Source organism: Cibotium barometz, chromosome 46, assembly GCF_041138505.1.
Source record: "Cibotium barometz isolate CiBa-2024 chromosome 46, ASM4113850v1, whole genome shotgun sequence".
In the NCBI taxonomy this organism is placed as follows: domain Eukaryota; kingdom Viridiplantae; phylum Streptophyta; class Polypodiopsida; order Cyatheales; family Cibotiaceae; genus Cibotium; species Cibotium barometz.
In genome coordinates this window covers 25,800,850-25,818,225 of record NC_141091.1, presented here as the reverse complement: position 1 = coordinate 25,818,225, position 17,376 = coordinate 25,800,850, and the positions used below count along the sequence as shown (strand labels likewise).

Genomic DNA, 17,376 nt, shown 5'->3' with positions numbered 1-17,376 from the left:
TTGATATCTAGTTGCTTTCACTTCATATTCACATATTATCACACCCACTTTACCTCAATTAAAGCTACCCCATTGATCTTCACCTTAAAGCGTCCATTGTACCTCAATGAAAAGAGATGATGTCAAGGTGGCCATCAACACCTAATGTTCTATAAGATATATGCTATTAGATAAATATTTTTTTTTGACACATTCACAATTAATATTTGTTGAGAAAGAAACAACCTTTCTTGGCAAGTAGGGCATGGGGATGTGCTATGTAAACATTCTAAGGTTCGCAGTCCACTTAGTAAACATTTTGTGAGTTGGTGGCCCATTTAGTTTGTCATGGCTTTGGAGATTATGTTGGACATTGATAGAAAAATGAGCATAATTTGTGGCCCACTTTTGTGTATGTGTATTGGGTGTTGCCATTGGCATGTTGTGAAGGCTATATGACACTGGTGTCTATTGCCCTAGTGGTAACAGTGTGGAGCTTCCGATTGGAGGTCATGAGGTTAGGGATGTGCTATGTAAACAATTTGTGAAGGTTCTAAGGTTGGCAGCCCACCTAGGGTCTACTTAAGCCAGAACTCACACTAGGTTGGGGTTGTGATATGTAAACATTTTGCAAAGGCACTAAAGTTGGTGGCTCACGTAGGGTCTTACTTAAGCCAAAATGGGATGTGGTATGTAAACAATTTACGAGTTGGTGTCCCACCAAGTGGTAAAGGGCTACGAGTGCGATTCATCGATGGGGATGTGCCAGGTAAACCGTAATGCCGAACCATTTAATCAGGAAGTCTCCCTTGCCAACCTTAAAACCTTCACAAATTATTTCTTTTAGAGGTCCTCCCTCCGTTCCCATGTTTTTAGAGCAACTCACGAGTGTTGTGGGAGGGATAGAATTTAGCCCTATCCCTGGCCTCGTGGCATTACAATTTAATTTAATTATAATAAAACTAGGAAAAACTAGTGACGGAACGCGGGAGATTAGGCTCCCAAATTTAATTTAATTATAATGAAACTAGGAAAAACTAGTGACGGAACGCGGGAGATTAGGCTCCCAATTTTTTTTTTTGCAAAATCCGCCATTTTTGCATCCTTTCTGCACAAAGCAGCAGGAGCCTGGCGGAGAACAAAATTTCATATGACTGTCACAGCCGTGGCTAGGGTTTGTTTACAAGAAGAATTTCTTCATGTCAGCTATGTCTAGGGTTTACTGAGAACCAGTTTTTTCTTGTCTGCGATGAGGGGCCGCATTGTTGATCCCGCGAAGCCGGTGAAACGGCCTCGGCCCGTAGAAGAAGGAGAACCTCATGAGGACCTCAGCATCAAGGCGAAGTTGAAGCAGGTCATTCGAGAGCAGGAGCAGGCCTTTGTCCGGCTTGTTGAAGAAAGGCGCTCTCAGGTCAGGCGGATCGAAGATCAATGCCGAGACATCCAAGCACAGGTGCAGAAGTATATCCTTAATTCTTTATCTTTATTGATTTCTATGGCCATTTGCTATCATTATTGGCCATTGGTCCGTTTTGTATCTGTTATCATGACCGCTTTTTTGGACGGCCATCCTGCTATCATGACCCATCCTTAACTCCATCTTGATGCATCGAGAGCAGCAGTCATTTTGACATTGGTTATCATGGTCGGATGAGTTGCCTCAGGTTGCCTCAGGGGCTTCTTATTTCACTTAAATCAAACCAACTATATGTAGGCCTTTTGTGTGAGGGGATAGGCTTGATATCATAACTCTCATTTGTACGGGCATATGCTACCCGTGTGACCACCATTGGTTCTTAGCATAACGCTGTATATGGAATCGGTTATCGTGACTCCTTCCTGCACAGCCATATGCTATCATGACTCCTTTATGTAAAGCCATTCTGCTGCCACGACTCCCTTCTGCACAATCATTGGAGATTCAATCTACTGTTGAGCTGTATTCTTTGTATACATCCTAGCTTGGCATAAGCCTTGATCAATCTTGCATCTTCAGAGTAGCCATAGTAATCATGGCAGTGTACATATGAAGATCATTGTGTGATTCCTGTAATATGCAGCAGAACTGTACACAGCAAGCAATGTGCTCATCTAGTACCAGCTCGTGGTGTTGTTTTCTGTTTAATTTCAAAGCTTGCAAGGGTATTGTTTTTCTAATGGCTTGCTTTTGGTTAAGGGGGCTACAGTTGGTTGAGGCTCAGAGGAAGCTTGCAGAAGCAGAGGCTCAACTCACAAGCTTACGGGATCGGAACTCCTTGAATGGTTACTCTGGAGGCTCACATGCTACTCCTTTGAAAGATGAATCCTTCAAAGTGAAAGTTGAGCCTGGTGGTAGTGAGAAATATCAGGAGAAGAAACATGCAAATGGAAGCGTTTCTTCTCGGAAACCAGTGCTAGTAATACCAGGTTCCAAGCCAATTGGGGGTTTTGTAAACGACACTGGTGCATCCCCTACCATGACAAATACAATCGACAGCGACTCGGGTGTTTCGAAATCATCTTTTACTGATCCAAGGGTTGTGCATGTTAAATCAGAAAGTGGGAGCTCATCAGCAATAAATCCAACAAACAAGGTGTCAGGTATGTGGAAAAGGAAACCTTTTTTTTGTGCGATACACACGCACGTGCTCACACTCGCACCCCACACATTTGCTTTGTGCACCTCATCTGAGTGCCTGCCCATCTGCGCGTGCCCCCCCCCACCTGTGCCCTTTTTTATTTTTATTTTTATTTGAAATAAAGAATAAACAATAAATCTATTTTTTGAAAAAAAGAAGGCATCTGCAGGCACACCCCCCCCCTCTGCACGCCCGCGTGACCCTTGCAATCACCAAGTGGAAAAAAAAAACAATAACAAACAACAACAAAAACACAAAACAAAACAAATAAAACCCTGCATGCACGGCTCCTACCACGGCCCCTGATACGCAGCTACCCTTGATAGAATGTGCAGCGGAAGAAGGGAAAGTGTAAACATAGGAGAGAGAGAGAGAGAGAGAGAGAGGAAACATAGGTGAGAATCTGCTCTCAATATCATCCAAAGGAATACATGTCCCGAGCAAGAGGGGAGAAAACCTCGTATGTGAGGGGTTGCAGCAAACAATGCTAAGCAAGCAGTGAATAATGAGGGAGGTAAGCCAGCTATATATATGTCCACATGAAGGCAGCCGACTAGAGAAAAGATCCTCCACATCTAGGGAAAAAAGCCCAAGACTCCATAAAATGGGGAATAATATGGGAAAAATATGTGAGGTTTGACAGAAACTCAGTATGAAGGACTTTGTGTGAATATATGCTCTTATGTGTGTGTGTGTGTGTGGAGTGCGTGTGTGAGAGCATATCTTGATACATAGTTCTACACCCACTATTGGGCACTGATGACGTTAGTGGGGATGTCGTAGTATCTAGTCCATAATACGTATAATGGAATTGATAGTTATATAGTCTTGTGGGTTGACTACCATGAGTATATAACATGCACGTTCCTAAAAGGTGAATTTGGGCATGTTTCTAGGTATATAAATAATATGGGAAAAATATGTGGGGTGACCAGCCCCTATAGCTAACATGGTTAGCCCTAGAGGCTAAAATAGGACACCAAACATGAAGCCAGCAAACAAGGAGATGATAGCTAACACCCCATCTTAGCATCAGATGCAGAGTGAACTCCAAGAAGCCAGAGACGCCGTCCTCAATCAAAGATGAAAGATTGCAAAAACAGGTACCAAGAAAGCTCCACAAGCAATCTCCTCAACAGCTCAGCTTCAAAAGCAACATAACAAGTTACTAGGTACACCGCTCCTTTGGAAGAAAACAACCATATAGGTTGCAACGTGCTGCTCCAAATAATGGTTCCAAACCCAAGTGTAAGAACACTCCTCGAAGTTAAATGTCGTGTTTCTTGCCTGGAGAAGGTATGAAAAACCTCATAACTAACCAAGATCAATCCTGTAGATAATCAATCTTGGGAGAAGCAAACTGCTCCTTACTGGAACCCTCAAAAGAAATAGAGTCAATCTGCTCCAACTGTGTATCAAGAGTAGCCAAATGCTGTACAAAAGCATCCTCTGAAAAGGTCGGCATCGCAAGATGTAAAGACTCTGTATAAAAGATGGAGTCTATCTGCCCAAACTCCGCACCATGAGTTGCTCAATGCTGTACATAAGTACATGCCATTGAGGTGGGCATCGCAAGATATAAGGACTACACATCCCTCTCTGAAAACTGATGTTGTCAGACTGGTACAAGCCCAACATGATTCTAATCCAAATCCAAAAAACTCTGGAAGTACCACTGTGTCCCAGGCACGGTTAGCAACCACAGATCCAAAGCATCCCACTGGGTCCAAAAAACCATCCTCCAAAACAACAAACTTGTAGAAGTGGTAGGGGGAGGGGCATCCTCAGAAGCATCACAAAGAGAGGTAGAGGTAGACTCCTCACAATGAGGAAGGGAAGCAAGAATATAAACTACAGTGGTAACAAAGTCTTCAAAAGCGCAAAAGATTGTTCCATAAGTAAAATCAAATCCCAAGAATCAGCAACAACAAACAAGTGATCCATGTGAAAGGATCACACCTCACAAGCAAAACACTCTCCTTTCTCTACAAACATTGCAATGCAAACATTGCAAAGAACACAGGTTTGGACAAAATAAACTCAACTCAGGATCACTGAAAAGATCACTGCTCTCCTCCAAAATCTGTAAACTCCTGTCATAGAAGAAAGTTTTCACAGATAAAAATCAGCTCTTGAAAAATGATCCTCAAGTGAAGTAGTTGGAGATGGGCCCGCTTTGAGTGTAGAAAACTCCACTGAAAAGATCACTGCTCTCCTCCAAAATCTGTAAACTCCTGTCATAGAAGAAAGTTTTCACAGATAAGAATCAGCTCTTGAAAAATGATCCTCAAGTGAAGTAGTTGGAGATGGGCCCGCTTTGAGTGTAGAAAACGCAGACAAAACACTGCTGTCCAGCAAAAATAGCACTCCACTGCCAACAGAAGGCAAGGAACATGAAGAAATCGGGCAACTCTGAAGGCCAGGAACAAAACACAGGTATAGATGCTCCAAAATCAGCAAAACACAGGTATAGATGCTCCAAAATCAGCAAAACATTAACTGAAATCAGAAATTCTGTATCCTCCTCAAGTACCAAACTGCCAACAAAGCCACAATCCAAACAAGAAACCTCCTCTGCAAGTGATCTGTGTCCATTGGAGAAGAAAACGCAGCCAAACAAGAGGCTACAAACCTGAAAAATTGGGGCCAACCAATGTCCACACCTCCTATGAGGAAAAACGCTGAAGAGAAGGTGCCTTTGGGTTCAACGGATGAAGCCCAAGTGAAGGTAGAGCTACCAGCAGAAATCAGTCCAGAAAAACGCAGCAACCATGGCTGCAAATCTGAAAATGCAGAGGTATTCGGGGCAATAGAAAGGGCAAATTCTGGAAACACAGAAGAAATAGGTACACCCAAGCCTCAGATTAGCAAATCGGCATCAGAAAACCTATAGGAGAAAAAACGCAGCATGTAGGCTGCTGCTGTCCTGCACAGAATAGGCAGCCAGCACTACAGGGGGGTAGATGCTACCGAATACTGAAGACTTGCTGCAAAACTGCTGTAGATCACCACCTGTAGAAAAACGCAGCACTCTAGGTGCTGCTGCCCTGAAAACAGGTGAATCTCAGGGATCAAAACCTGTAAAGGATGACCAATAGCTGCAATGGAGAAGACGCCTAGAAGAGGCAGGCGATCAGCAGCAACTCTTGAGAAAAAAAATGCAGATGTGTCCATCAGCCAAGAGAGAGAGGAGGGAGCATCCAACACTGTAGATCACCGGCGCTCTGATACCATGATAGAATGTGCAACGGAAGAAGGGAAAGTGGAAACATAGGAGAGAGTGAGACAGAGCGATGGAGAGGAAACACAAGTGAGAACCAATATCATCATCCAAAGGAATACATGTCCCGAGCAAGAGGGGAGAAAACCTCGTATGTGAGGGATTGCAGCAAACAATGCTAAGCAAGCAGTGAATAATGAGGGAGGCAAGCCAGCTATATATATGCCCACATGAAGGCAGCCGACTAGAGAAAAGATCCTCCACGACTAGGGAAAAAAGCCCAAGACTCCATAAAATGGGGAATAATATGGGAATAATATGTGAGGGGTGACCAGTCCCTATAGCTAACATGGTCAGCCCTAGAGGCTAAAATAGGACACCAAACATGAAGCCAGCAACAAGGAGATGATGTCTAACAACCCCATCCTCCTACGACACCCTTGATCATAGCCTACGTCTGGACGCCCACAGCGTTTGCACCCAAGACCTTCCTCACATTCGTCTTTGCTTCTCTCTCATGAGAGCCGCCTCTTCTGCTAAGCACCACATCGCCTATGTACCTAGCACCTCCAAGTTTGCCTCCTAACCCTAACCCTAGCATCTCAGTTTTCCTCCTATGTTCTGCTCCTTGTTGCACTTGCACACAGCCTGTGGAACCTCCTTGACAGATTGAAACGCCTTTACAAGGTTTCCATCGCCTTACCATTGGCCCTAATATGTTCCAACTGCTATGCATTTTCGTTTTTGTTCTCTTCTACTGGTAGAAGCAGAGTGTCTTTCTTGTTTTGTTCTTTTTGGGATGTGATCGAGGTTTGCTTGCGTTTCTTCGAGCTAGAAGGTTGTTGCAGCTGTAAAAGGCTATTTTATTGGTACCATTGCACTTGTGTCCCGCAGGAGGCACCCTCCTTGGCCCTTGCCTACCTTCACACGCCCTGTGACCCCATCTGCCGATGTTGTCCGTTAGCTACTCCTCCTGTTGCTTCCTCCGCAGCCTATCGAGTGCTTTTTGGTGCAAGTGAGACCATTCTTTGTAGCCAGGAAGACCGCATTGCCAGCCCTCAACACCATATTGCAAGTGCACTTTGAGCACACCTTCAGCAAGAAGAGGCCAGTGGACCTGCATATAAAGGAGCTATAGAAGATGCTCCAATTTTTCTCCCTCTTTTTGGCCATACTCTTTGTAGGGGTTGTGTAGTCCACAATGCTTCAATACAGGCATGCATGGATGCCCATATTGCTATGTGGGCTAGGTGTAAGAGGCCTCCCAAGCCTGTCCAATCAAGATCTCCTAAACATAGTCCAACACAAGATCCTAAACACAGTCCAACACAAGATTAGAGAAAACCAAATAGAAGGGGTTAGGCAAGCTCACCACCCAATAGTAAGATCGATAGTTCGATCCACCCGAGCCAGGGGGGCTGAGGTCCCACTCCACAGATACATGCGAGTCAGTAGTGGTGTCCCATACTACCAGCGCCTACCCACAGGGGCCCTTGGCAAGACTATCTATGATCTGCCATGTCCACGACAAGAGTAGAAACTTTGGTCCAGGCGCAGACCTATCAGAAGTGCACTACACAACTGACACATGACTAGTAATAATTGTCGCTATACATAACTAACGTGCTATAGATAGCCAATAGCCTAGTTTATTAATTTTGAACCTCAACCCACTGTATTTGCTTGTTATCTCCTAATCCCAAGGCCCAGGCCCCCTAACCCTATTGGATTAGGCGTGCTAATCTGAGGATTAGCTCTAGGTACATAACACTAGGGAATGCCATCTTCTGTGTCCATGGCCTAGTCATTAACGCGCATTAATGGATTATGGGTCTAAGTGTCAAAGGAGTTGAGCTTAGGGGACAATGTGCCAGAAGGTGAATTTGGAATGTGATACCAGGAGCTAGGTGAGTCTTACTTCACCAAGTTTAAGAGAACATGGACCTTTCCTTTAGCTTTCTTCTGTGCACCTTCTTGCCTATGGTTTTTGCCATCACCACTCTAATGTGCATCTCGCAGCAACTAGTGATGGGTCTTAATCTAATACTTTGTAGATGTACCATTAGTTAGTCTTCTCTATGGAAGTTTGAGCTTATTTTACTTGAGAGACATGCAACCATTCTTAGCTTCGCTTATTTTGGGATGTTATATGAGCCTGCCCATGGCTCTAGGATTCTTGTGGTAATGAGGTATGTTCTTTCATTTTAGGTCAAAGAATCATGGCTCAAATGCTTCACTTTAGCTTGTTGTACTATGTGCATCAAAATTTCACTTTTAAAGTTTGAGAGAGAGAGAGAGAGAGAAATGAAATGAAATGAAATGTTATATTAACGTCTTCAAAAGGCCATAATGACCTATGAGACCAAAAGTTACATCATGGTGGATCTGATACAATGTCTGGATAAAAAAACCCAGAAAATGAAAAAATAAAGATGATACTACTGGCACCTAAAAAATGAAACTGGAACTGGAAGGTACACTATGGAGGTACCTCCATCTCATAATATGTGCCGCATCGGACACTGGCGGATCTCCTCAATATCCTGTGTGGTCAGCACCCTGACTGGGTGTCTCGCATGCCTCGCAAGAATAATCCGAATCTGCCGCTGCAACATCCGTCTATGCTGGGATGCCCTCCTCCGTGGTCGTGGGCGTCTGGACCACCCAAGCTCAATCGCACGATCAATCAGTGTACCTCTGGTGTGGGCGGTATCCATGTCCTGCTGCTGCTGTGGTCCATCTGGCGCAGTGATGGCCGGACTAAAGAAGTCTGTAATGTGCCTCTGAGTCTGGCTCTCTGTGCGCCTAAGCAGGCTATCTCTATGTCTCCGCAGCTCAAGCAAGAACAATCCCAAACACCTCTGGTCCTGGTACCCCATGACTCTGGAAAGTGGTCCAAAACCCTCTCTGAATAAACAGTGGAAACGACCATGTATCTCATAGTATGCAGTACAATGGCATATATAATGCAGCTCTGTCTCTGGCTCCCCATGGCATACTCGGCATATCCTGGCCTCAGCTGGTATACCTCTATATCGGCCAATCTCAATCTCAAGCTGGTGTGAGGATGTGCGAATCTGACCAATAGCACATCGTACTGCATGAGACAAGTGTACATCCATGTAACTGGGTCTGATCACAAAACCATCTGCTGTGAGCTGAAGAAAATGTTCTCTGTAGAAAGCCATCTTCGTGCCCAGCTCCTCAGTCGGCTGTATCCATGTCCTCCTAATGTCCAGCTGAACTAAATCCTGACGGATGAGTCTGGTAATCTCTGTCCGTGTAAGAGTGAGAGAGGGTGCCTCCAGAGAATACTGGAAGGGAGGCAATCTGTCCATGCTAAAACCATGTGCCTGGAACCAAGATGTCATCTGTCCATACCAACAAGCCGTGTCTCCCTGTAAAGCTAACTGTCGGGAGGACTCCAGGGCGAGGCGTGCATATCTGTCTCGGGGGGGGGGGGGGGGGAAGAGAGAGAGAGAGAGAGAGAGAGAGAGAGAGAGAGAGAGAGAGAGAGAGAGAGAAATAAAATGATATATTAACGTCTTCAAAAGGCCAAAATGACCTATGAGACCAAAAAGGCTACAACAATTGGTGGATTTGATACAATATTTGTGTAAGAAAAGCTAAAACAACTAAACAACTAACTGAAACTGAAACAACTATGAGGGTACTAGGAGCTCCTAATGGATAACATCTGGGAAGGAAAACTCCAGCAACAAAGGTAAGCATCATATACATCACTATCCAAAGATGTCTCTCATCGGTCGATGGCAGATATCCTCAATGTCCTCTATGGTGAGTACTCTGACTCGACGTCTCCCATGCCGTGCTAGTATGGTCCTGATCCTCTGTTGTAGTCTCCGCTGGTGTTGAGATGGGCCTCTCATCTTGGGGCACGTGGACTGCCCCAACTCTATAGCCCGATCAATCAGTGTACCTCTGGTGCGGCTATACTCTGCGGCTAGCTGCAATGCTTTCTGGTCTGACTGCTCAATCTCTGGTCGAAAGAAGTCTGTAATCTGCCTCTGTAGGTTCTCTCCCTCTCTGATCCCCTCCCTCTCAAGGGACCCTGTCTATGTCTACGCAACTCCAGCAAGTATAATCCGGGGCATCTTTGATCTTGGTATCTCATGACTCTGGAAAGTGGTTTGAAACCCTCTCTGAACAGGCAGTGAAAACGGCCTCGTATCTCATAATATACTGGACAGCGACGTGTAATGTAACTCTGTCTCTGGCTCCATCAAGCACAACTGACAAATCCTGGCTTCAGTTGGTATTCCTCTGAATTTGCCAGTCTCAATCTCTAGCTAGTGTGAGGATGTGCGCATCTGACCAATAGCACACTGTACTCCATGAGAAAGATGAGTATCCATGTAGCTGGGTCTAATCACAAACCCATCCTCCGTGAGCTGGAGAAGATGATCTCTATAGAAAGCCATCTTCGTACCAAGCTCGTTTGTCGGCTGTATCCATGTCCTCCTAGTGTCCAACTGAGTCAAGTCCTGCCTAATAAGTTTGGTAGAGGGAGGGTGCATCCAGGGAGTACTGAAATGGAGGTAGCCTGTCCATACTAAAGCCATGCAGTTGGAACCAAGCTGTCATTTGTGCATACCAACATGATCCGTCTCCTTGTGATGCCAACTGACGTGAAGACTCCAGGGCTAAGCGAGCATATTTGTCTCTAGGGAGAGCCCAAGTGCTATGTATAAAGGAGACTAATCGAGTGAGTGCCTCTACTACCAATGGGGGGGCAGCCATCTCTACACGGATAATATCATGTGGTACGGAGGCCTTGGCCCTAATCATCCGGGAAATCATAGAAACCAAGGGCCTCTCCATACATCTCCATCCATCAGTGCTACCAGCTCGGCTATGGTGATCCACTGAGGGTCCCCATATCTCCACTCCATACAAGCATGGCTGAAGTGACCAAAGTGTCAAAGAGCCAGAGCTTTGTTCAAGGTTCCTGAAACTGAACCTGTGAACACATCCTCTCTAGTCTCCCCAATGCTGCATAAGCTCTGGTCAATCTGGTCTCCGTTGCTCTCCTCAAGGAAAATAGTGGGCCACTAAAAACCACACCAAGGTAAGTATATGCATTTGTATACTCCACTGTCTCCTGACCATATGTAAAGGTGGGTGCTGACCTCCTAACCCACTGTGCTGTGGTGTTAAACACCATCACCTGGGTTTTACCAAGGTTAATAGACAATCCACTGTCCTGTGCAAACGTGTGCAATGCATCCAAATGACGCTACATCCCCTTTGGAGAATCTGAGATCAGCACAATATCATCAGCATACAATAATAGCGGAATCCATGTCCTTGCTAGCTGTACTCCTCTGTCACCCTCCCGCTCTACATAGTCCAAAACCTCATCCACATACATCCCAAATAAGGTGGGAGAAAGGGGGCAGCCCTGTTTCACCCCCAATAGTGGAGTGAACCATCTCAGATATACCCTGAGTAGTACGTACCTGCCCCACAACTGTCCTGTATAAAGCCATGATTCCCTAAATCAGCTCTGTGGTGGGCACTTCCATCTCCTGCAGTCTGCGCATCAGTCTGGCTCTCGGTACTGTGTCAAAAGCTTTGCGGAAATCTACAAAGCAACAATAAATCCTCCTGTCATATGATCTGCCCTCCTCAATAATAGCTCTGGATGTCAAGATACGGTAAAGAGTGGAGAAACCTCTCCTGCCTGCCCTGATGCACGTATGCCCTCTCTCTCTGCCCATCTACTCAACTCTTGCTCAAGAATAGATGCATATAATCTAGCCAATGTGTGACCAATCATGATGGTACGATAATTCCCAGGAAGCATGGGATCCCCTGACTTGAAGATAGGCACAATCGTGGACATATTCCAAGTCTCAGGAAAACCCTCGGTTAAACATCATAGCAATAAGCTCTGCAAGCATATCTCTGGCATGAATAAACTTATAAAGTGCTCTGCTACCAAACCATCATGATCATATGCTCTCCCAGTCCTCATCCTGTCAATAGCTTTCCTTACCATCTTAGCAGTAAAGAAAGCACATGTCTTTGGGCATGGCTCCGATGGGTCTGGTTGGGGTGGTTGTCCTGGTGCTGTGTACAGGGATGCTGCATACTCACCCCAAATCTCTGTGGAGGTAATGGCTAGTGATGGTGAATGCTCATGGAATAGTCTCCATGCCTCGCTTGAGTCCTGACTCATAAATAACTGATACAAATCCCTCTCTAACCGAGCAAGATAAGCCCTCTTCTTCCATCGCACTAGGCGCCGGAAGGTAATCCGTGACTGTCTGTGTGAGTGGTAACACCCATGAGCACACCTCTCTGTAATGTGATCCTCATCTCTTTGCACTCCCCATCATACCAGCTGTTCTGGGGCATGTTCCTAGATCATCTCCGTGTAGGCTGACTATGGGGATATGCCTCTGATGCTGCAGCATGAAGCGTCTCTATCAATATCCGAGTGAGCTCATCTAATGGCCGTCCCAGCTCCTCGGCACATAAGCGTTTGTATATCTCATCCGTGTACACGGTGTCAGTCTCCCTCGTAAAGGTATAACGCGTGTGTGTGGAGACCTATCCTGAGCTGTGCTGAACTGAAATGTGACAGTGAAGGACAAGATAGCATGATCCAGTGCTACTCCAACCGGCCTAGTGCCTACCATAAAATCTTGAAAATAGGGAATGAGACTGGGTTGAGCCATAACATAGTCCACTATACTAGCACCATGCTGATGTAGAAAGAAAGTGAAACCGCCCGCTGTCCGGAATCTCTGTAGGCCATTCAGGATGGCCAATCCATGTGCAGTCCCCATGTCTATCAAATACCGCCCATACTTAGTGTGTTCCTCATCTTGTGAGAGTCTAGATAGGCCCATATCCCTAACATCAAGCTCCCTCAACATCTCCTCTGAGGTATCATAAAATACTGTCTGGTTATGGGCGGTCGTGGCATTGAAATCCCCCAGGAGAATGATGTCACCATCCCTGGAGAGCCTCCCAAATGTCATCATCCAAAATAGAAAAGAGAGACTGCCCTCTAGGTGATGCATACACTGATGTACTAGGAGCAAAATAGCATATAGCAATGTAGAGATATCTGCCCGTCTTTGCCCTCAGTCTAACCCACATGTACCTAGCATGCTCATCTCTGCGGACTATATGTATCAGTGGCTGCAGCTCCTCTCTAAACAATACTGCCACTCCTCCTGAGCCCCATCCTCTATGCTCTGAACGAGTCTCTTGTCTACAAGCTGTCTCCCATCAGTATCCACTAACATGTGGCATGGATTGTCTAGGAGCCTGTTGCGTCTTAGAGTAGAAGATGATGTCCCTCCCAGTGAAACTATCCTCAAAAGCCGCTACATCAAGGCGTAGAGATCCATTACAATTCCAAGTAGCAACTTTGAGTGTAGTCCCATAGGTCTAGCGCCGTCATGAAGAGCGCCTCTCCATAATCACCACTCTACCATCTCTATAGAACGCCACTTTCCCTTTCTCTCGGGCTGCCCTTATCTCGGGCATAACTTCTTTCATGTGGGCAAGCTGCGAGAGTGTGAGGTCATCTCCAAGAAATATTCCCATCTTCTTGAGTGTAGGACGTCTTTTCAAGAAGTCCTTCTTCGCTTCCATGGAGGGGAAACGAATGATAAGTGTTCTCTCCTTGGAAGATTCGCCACTACCTTCTCTCTTCTTTCCCACTCTCCATGCCTTTGTGTGCGTGGCTTCAATGCCCATCATAGAGAAGAGCTCCTTAGTTTCCCCTTCCGCATGCATCATCACGATCTTTTAGACCGGACACTCGTACATGTAAGGCCTGGGTCTCTTCCTCCTTTGCTCCTCTTCAAGGGTCATGTTGATGATGGTGGGAGTGGGGATGGGTGGCGATTCTGAGAGAGAGAGAGAGAGAGAGAGAGAGAGAGAGAGAGAGAGAGAGAGAGAGAGAGAGAGAAAGAGCGTCTACTAAAGACCCAATGGGCCTATGAGACCAAAGTGATACAATAATGTCCACGGCTATCTCATCATGGAATGGAAAATAAAATAGAAACAAAAACATAGCTATCTCATTGGGGTGATACGAAACTGTCCATGGAAACTCATCATGGAATACCAAGAACATAGAAACATGAGAGGAGCATCAGCCCCTAGTAGATGGTATACCACTCTCCAAAATATCAAGCATGGGGCTAATGAGTTTGGTCGAGAGGTCTCCTTCAACTACGTCACGTGGAAAGGTGGCTCGATGGTGGTGGAGCATGTTCTGGATCTGGAGCTGATGAGGGGATCGTGGTTGGCTTTGAGGGGCCGGGGGTGTTGGGCACGTTGGAATGCGGAGGCGAGTTCGAGGTAACTCCTCTCAAGCGAGGTGGGTTCGGAGTAGCCCGAGGTGGGTCCACAAGATCCACTGTATGGGTGTCCACCTCCTTAGGCCCGGAAGAAACTGGTGATGGTTGGCTGGCGAGGGAGGGGTCGAGGTGGTTGGGGTTGAAGCTCTCTCAAGAAAGGGTCCCTGTGTTTGTGGAGCTCAACCAGGAAGAGCCCTAGGCAATGTTGGTCCGGGAAGTCAATAATCTTGGAGAGTAGACCAAATCCCTCACGAAATAAACATTGAAACCTCCCCGCAGATCTCATAGTATGTTGGGTAGCGGCATATGTAATGCTCCTCTGTCTCAACCTCTGTGTGGCATAATCGGCAGATCCTCTCCTCTTTTGGTCTCCATATGGCCTCCTCAGCTTTGAAGATGCACTTAGCTCTACTTGTCTCCACTCTGAGGAGGCGGTGGACCGTGGGATGAAACCCGTATCTGGCTAATCGCAATCTGCATGGCATGGGACATGAACACTTAGTCAGCTAGGCTGCCGCGGATGAATCCATCCTTAGTGAGCATGAGGAAGTGATCTCTGTAGAAGTGCATCTTCGTTGTTGGGAGCTCCGAAGGTGTGATCCATGTGCAATGGGTGTAGAGGCTGAGAAGATCTAACCGGATAACTTGGTTGGTGTCCTCATTAGAGAGTTGGAGAATAGGGAAATCCAAATTGTACTGAAGGGGTGGGAGGCGGTCCGTGCGGAGCCCGTATACTGAGAACCAAGTGGAAACTAAGGCATACCATACTCCAAGGTGGCCCTCGAGTGCTAGCTGCGTGGAGGACTCCAAGGCAAGCCTCGGGTACTTACGGGGATCCATGTGACTGATGCGATGGAGGTATCTGTCTAGAAGAGTGCATCCACTACCATCGGGGTCGCAACAAACTTTGCCCGGATAAAATGGTGTGGGACTGATGGTTTGCTGCAGATCATACGAGAGAACATCATGACCTGGGGTCTCTCAACTCGCCGCCAATCCTCATCGGATAAATCTGGCCTCAGAAGGCTGCTTCATACTTCAAGGCTGGTGTAACGAGTGTGTCAAAAAGCCAACCCTTCGTCCTTTACTTGTGGAAATGTGCTTGGAAGCATTGTCGCTCAAGTAAAGCTCAAGTTTGCATATCCTTGTCACTTTGGCATGTGCTGCGGGAAGCATGGTGAAGCGTGGGCCACTGAAAGTGACACCAAGGCAGACATAGGATGAGACAATCTCGAGAGGATCCCCTTTGTATGTGAAGCTCAATCTAGATGTGAAGGGGTGGGAAGTAATGAAGACCATTATCTTGGTTTTACAAACGTAAATAGAGAGGTCCCGTTGAGTGCAGAAGTCTTGTAAGGCATCCAACTGTCTTTGAAGCCCCTTGGCTGAATCTGAGAGGAGGCCGATGTCATCCCCATAAAGTAGTACGGGGATCAATATGCCTCCCAATGTGGGACCAGCCCCGCCTAATCCGTCAATGAAGCTCGAGATCTCATCAATGTAGAGGCCAAAAAGAATGGGTGAGAGAGAGAGAGAGAGAGAGAGAGAGAGAGAGAGCGTAGCGTCTACTAAAGACCCAATGGGCCTATGAGACCAAAGTGATACAATAATGTCCATGGCAAATAAAATAAAAACAAAACAAAGCTATTTCACTTGGGTGATACAAAATTTTCCATGGAATCTCATCATGGAATACCAGGAACGTGGAACATGAGAGGAGCATCAATCCCCAATAGATGGTATACCACTCTCCAAAATATCAAGCATGGGGCTAATGAGTAAGGCCGAGAGGTCTCCCTGAGCTTTGTCAGGTGGAAAGGTAGCTCGATGGCGGTGGAGCATGTCCTGGATCTGGAGCTCATGAGGAGATCGTTGTCGACGTCCTGGGGACTGGGGGCATTGGGCACACTGGAATGCGGAGACCCGTCGGTCCGAGGCAACTCCTCTCGGGTGAGATGGGTCCAGAGCAGCCCGAGGGTGTAACATGCAATGGAAGTATTCGTAATTAAGGATCCTATCACACAAGTCTCATACTGCCTTCTGTATCTTGAGTTTCGCGAGTTTAGCAATCCACTTTTATGACTTCAAACTTTAAGAGATTTAGAGAGAGAGAGATAAATTGTACACCATATGGGGTCCCGAATTACCCACTGAAGGGTCCCCTATCCCGTTACCAGAGTAGTATTTGCTTTATTACTTTGCAGAGATTGACTTTGGATTGACGATAAGCCAAATGCAAGATCTCGGAGGACCAAGAGTCGGCTGAACTGTACATGGCTGTAGAAGCTGTCAAATCTCCATAGGATCTCCTCGTAGAACGCTCCTGGTACAAGACTCGAAACCTGCAAACAAATGAACAAATGTGAAGGGGATGTAGGCCTGACTCACCTCCCAACCTCGACAGTCGTGGGCAAGCCCACAAGACTTGGCTGTCCCCACCGAGCCACGAGCTGAGCTAACTAGATGGACGTACCGACCAATCTCTACCTCGTGACGTCCTATACCACCATGAAGCTACCTGCACGGGCCTCGAGACTGTTGCCGGCCTCAGCTGCATGAAGCAGGTGCACGTCTGCATTCGATCCAAGCTCCTGACCATAGAGCTCTCACAAAGTCATGCGAGACTCTATATGACTAATGACTAACCTTGGCCATCCTTTTGTAGGCTCTTGGCCGGTCATCGAGCATCCATACTTGGGTGCCCGCCCATTAGTCTATCCCTAACTCAGCTCGCCAATCAGCCTGCCTAGCTCCAAGCTTCCCCAACCTCGAAGCTAGTCTTGTGTGCGTGTAGCACACGGTAGATACACACTGTGCACATGATATACTCCCCTTCCTCTAGGAGCTCACTCCTGAGCTCACTAAAAAGCCAGGGTAATCTCTCTGAAAAGTAGTCAATGTCTCCCATGTAGCGTCCTCCTCAACACGATCCTTCCACTTAATCTTGTATTCCGTGATAAGCGTATTACGCAATCTTCTTTCACGAAATCCAAGAATCTTTTCAAGTTAGTGTGGAACAAATGTCATGTCCTCGATATCTATGATTTTCTTAAGAGTAACTAACTGGTCTGTTCCACCCAGCACTTCCTTAAGTCTATTGATATGAAATACAGGATCAACTTTCATATGAGAAGGCAAATCCAATTCATATGCGACTGAACCAATCCGTCGTGTAATACGAAATGGTCCACAGTATCTAGGAGATAATTTCAGA

General features: G+C 46.3%; 1 protein-coding gene across 2 annotated transcripts in view; it reads left to right on the top strand.

The window, feature by feature from the left end:
• Window positions 1-1,032: 1,032 nt before the first annotated feature.
• The window catches only part of LOC147612063 (uncharacterized), a 43,065-nt gene continuing 26,721 nt past the window's right edge, over window positions 1,033-17,376 (top strand). Inside the window, exons 1-2 of one of the 2 annotated variants that reach the window (XM_086783906.1) lie at window positions 1,033-1,432; window positions 2,166-2,559. In XM_086783906.1, the coding sequence (XP_086640032.1) occupies window positions 1,229-1,432; window positions 2,166-2,559 (598 nt within the window). In that variant the 5' untranslated portion in view covers window positions 1,033-1,228. The remainder of the gene's footprint in view (window positions 1,433-2,165; window positions 2,560-17,376) is intronic. The other variant, XM_086783904.1, reaches the window with a different exon arrangement.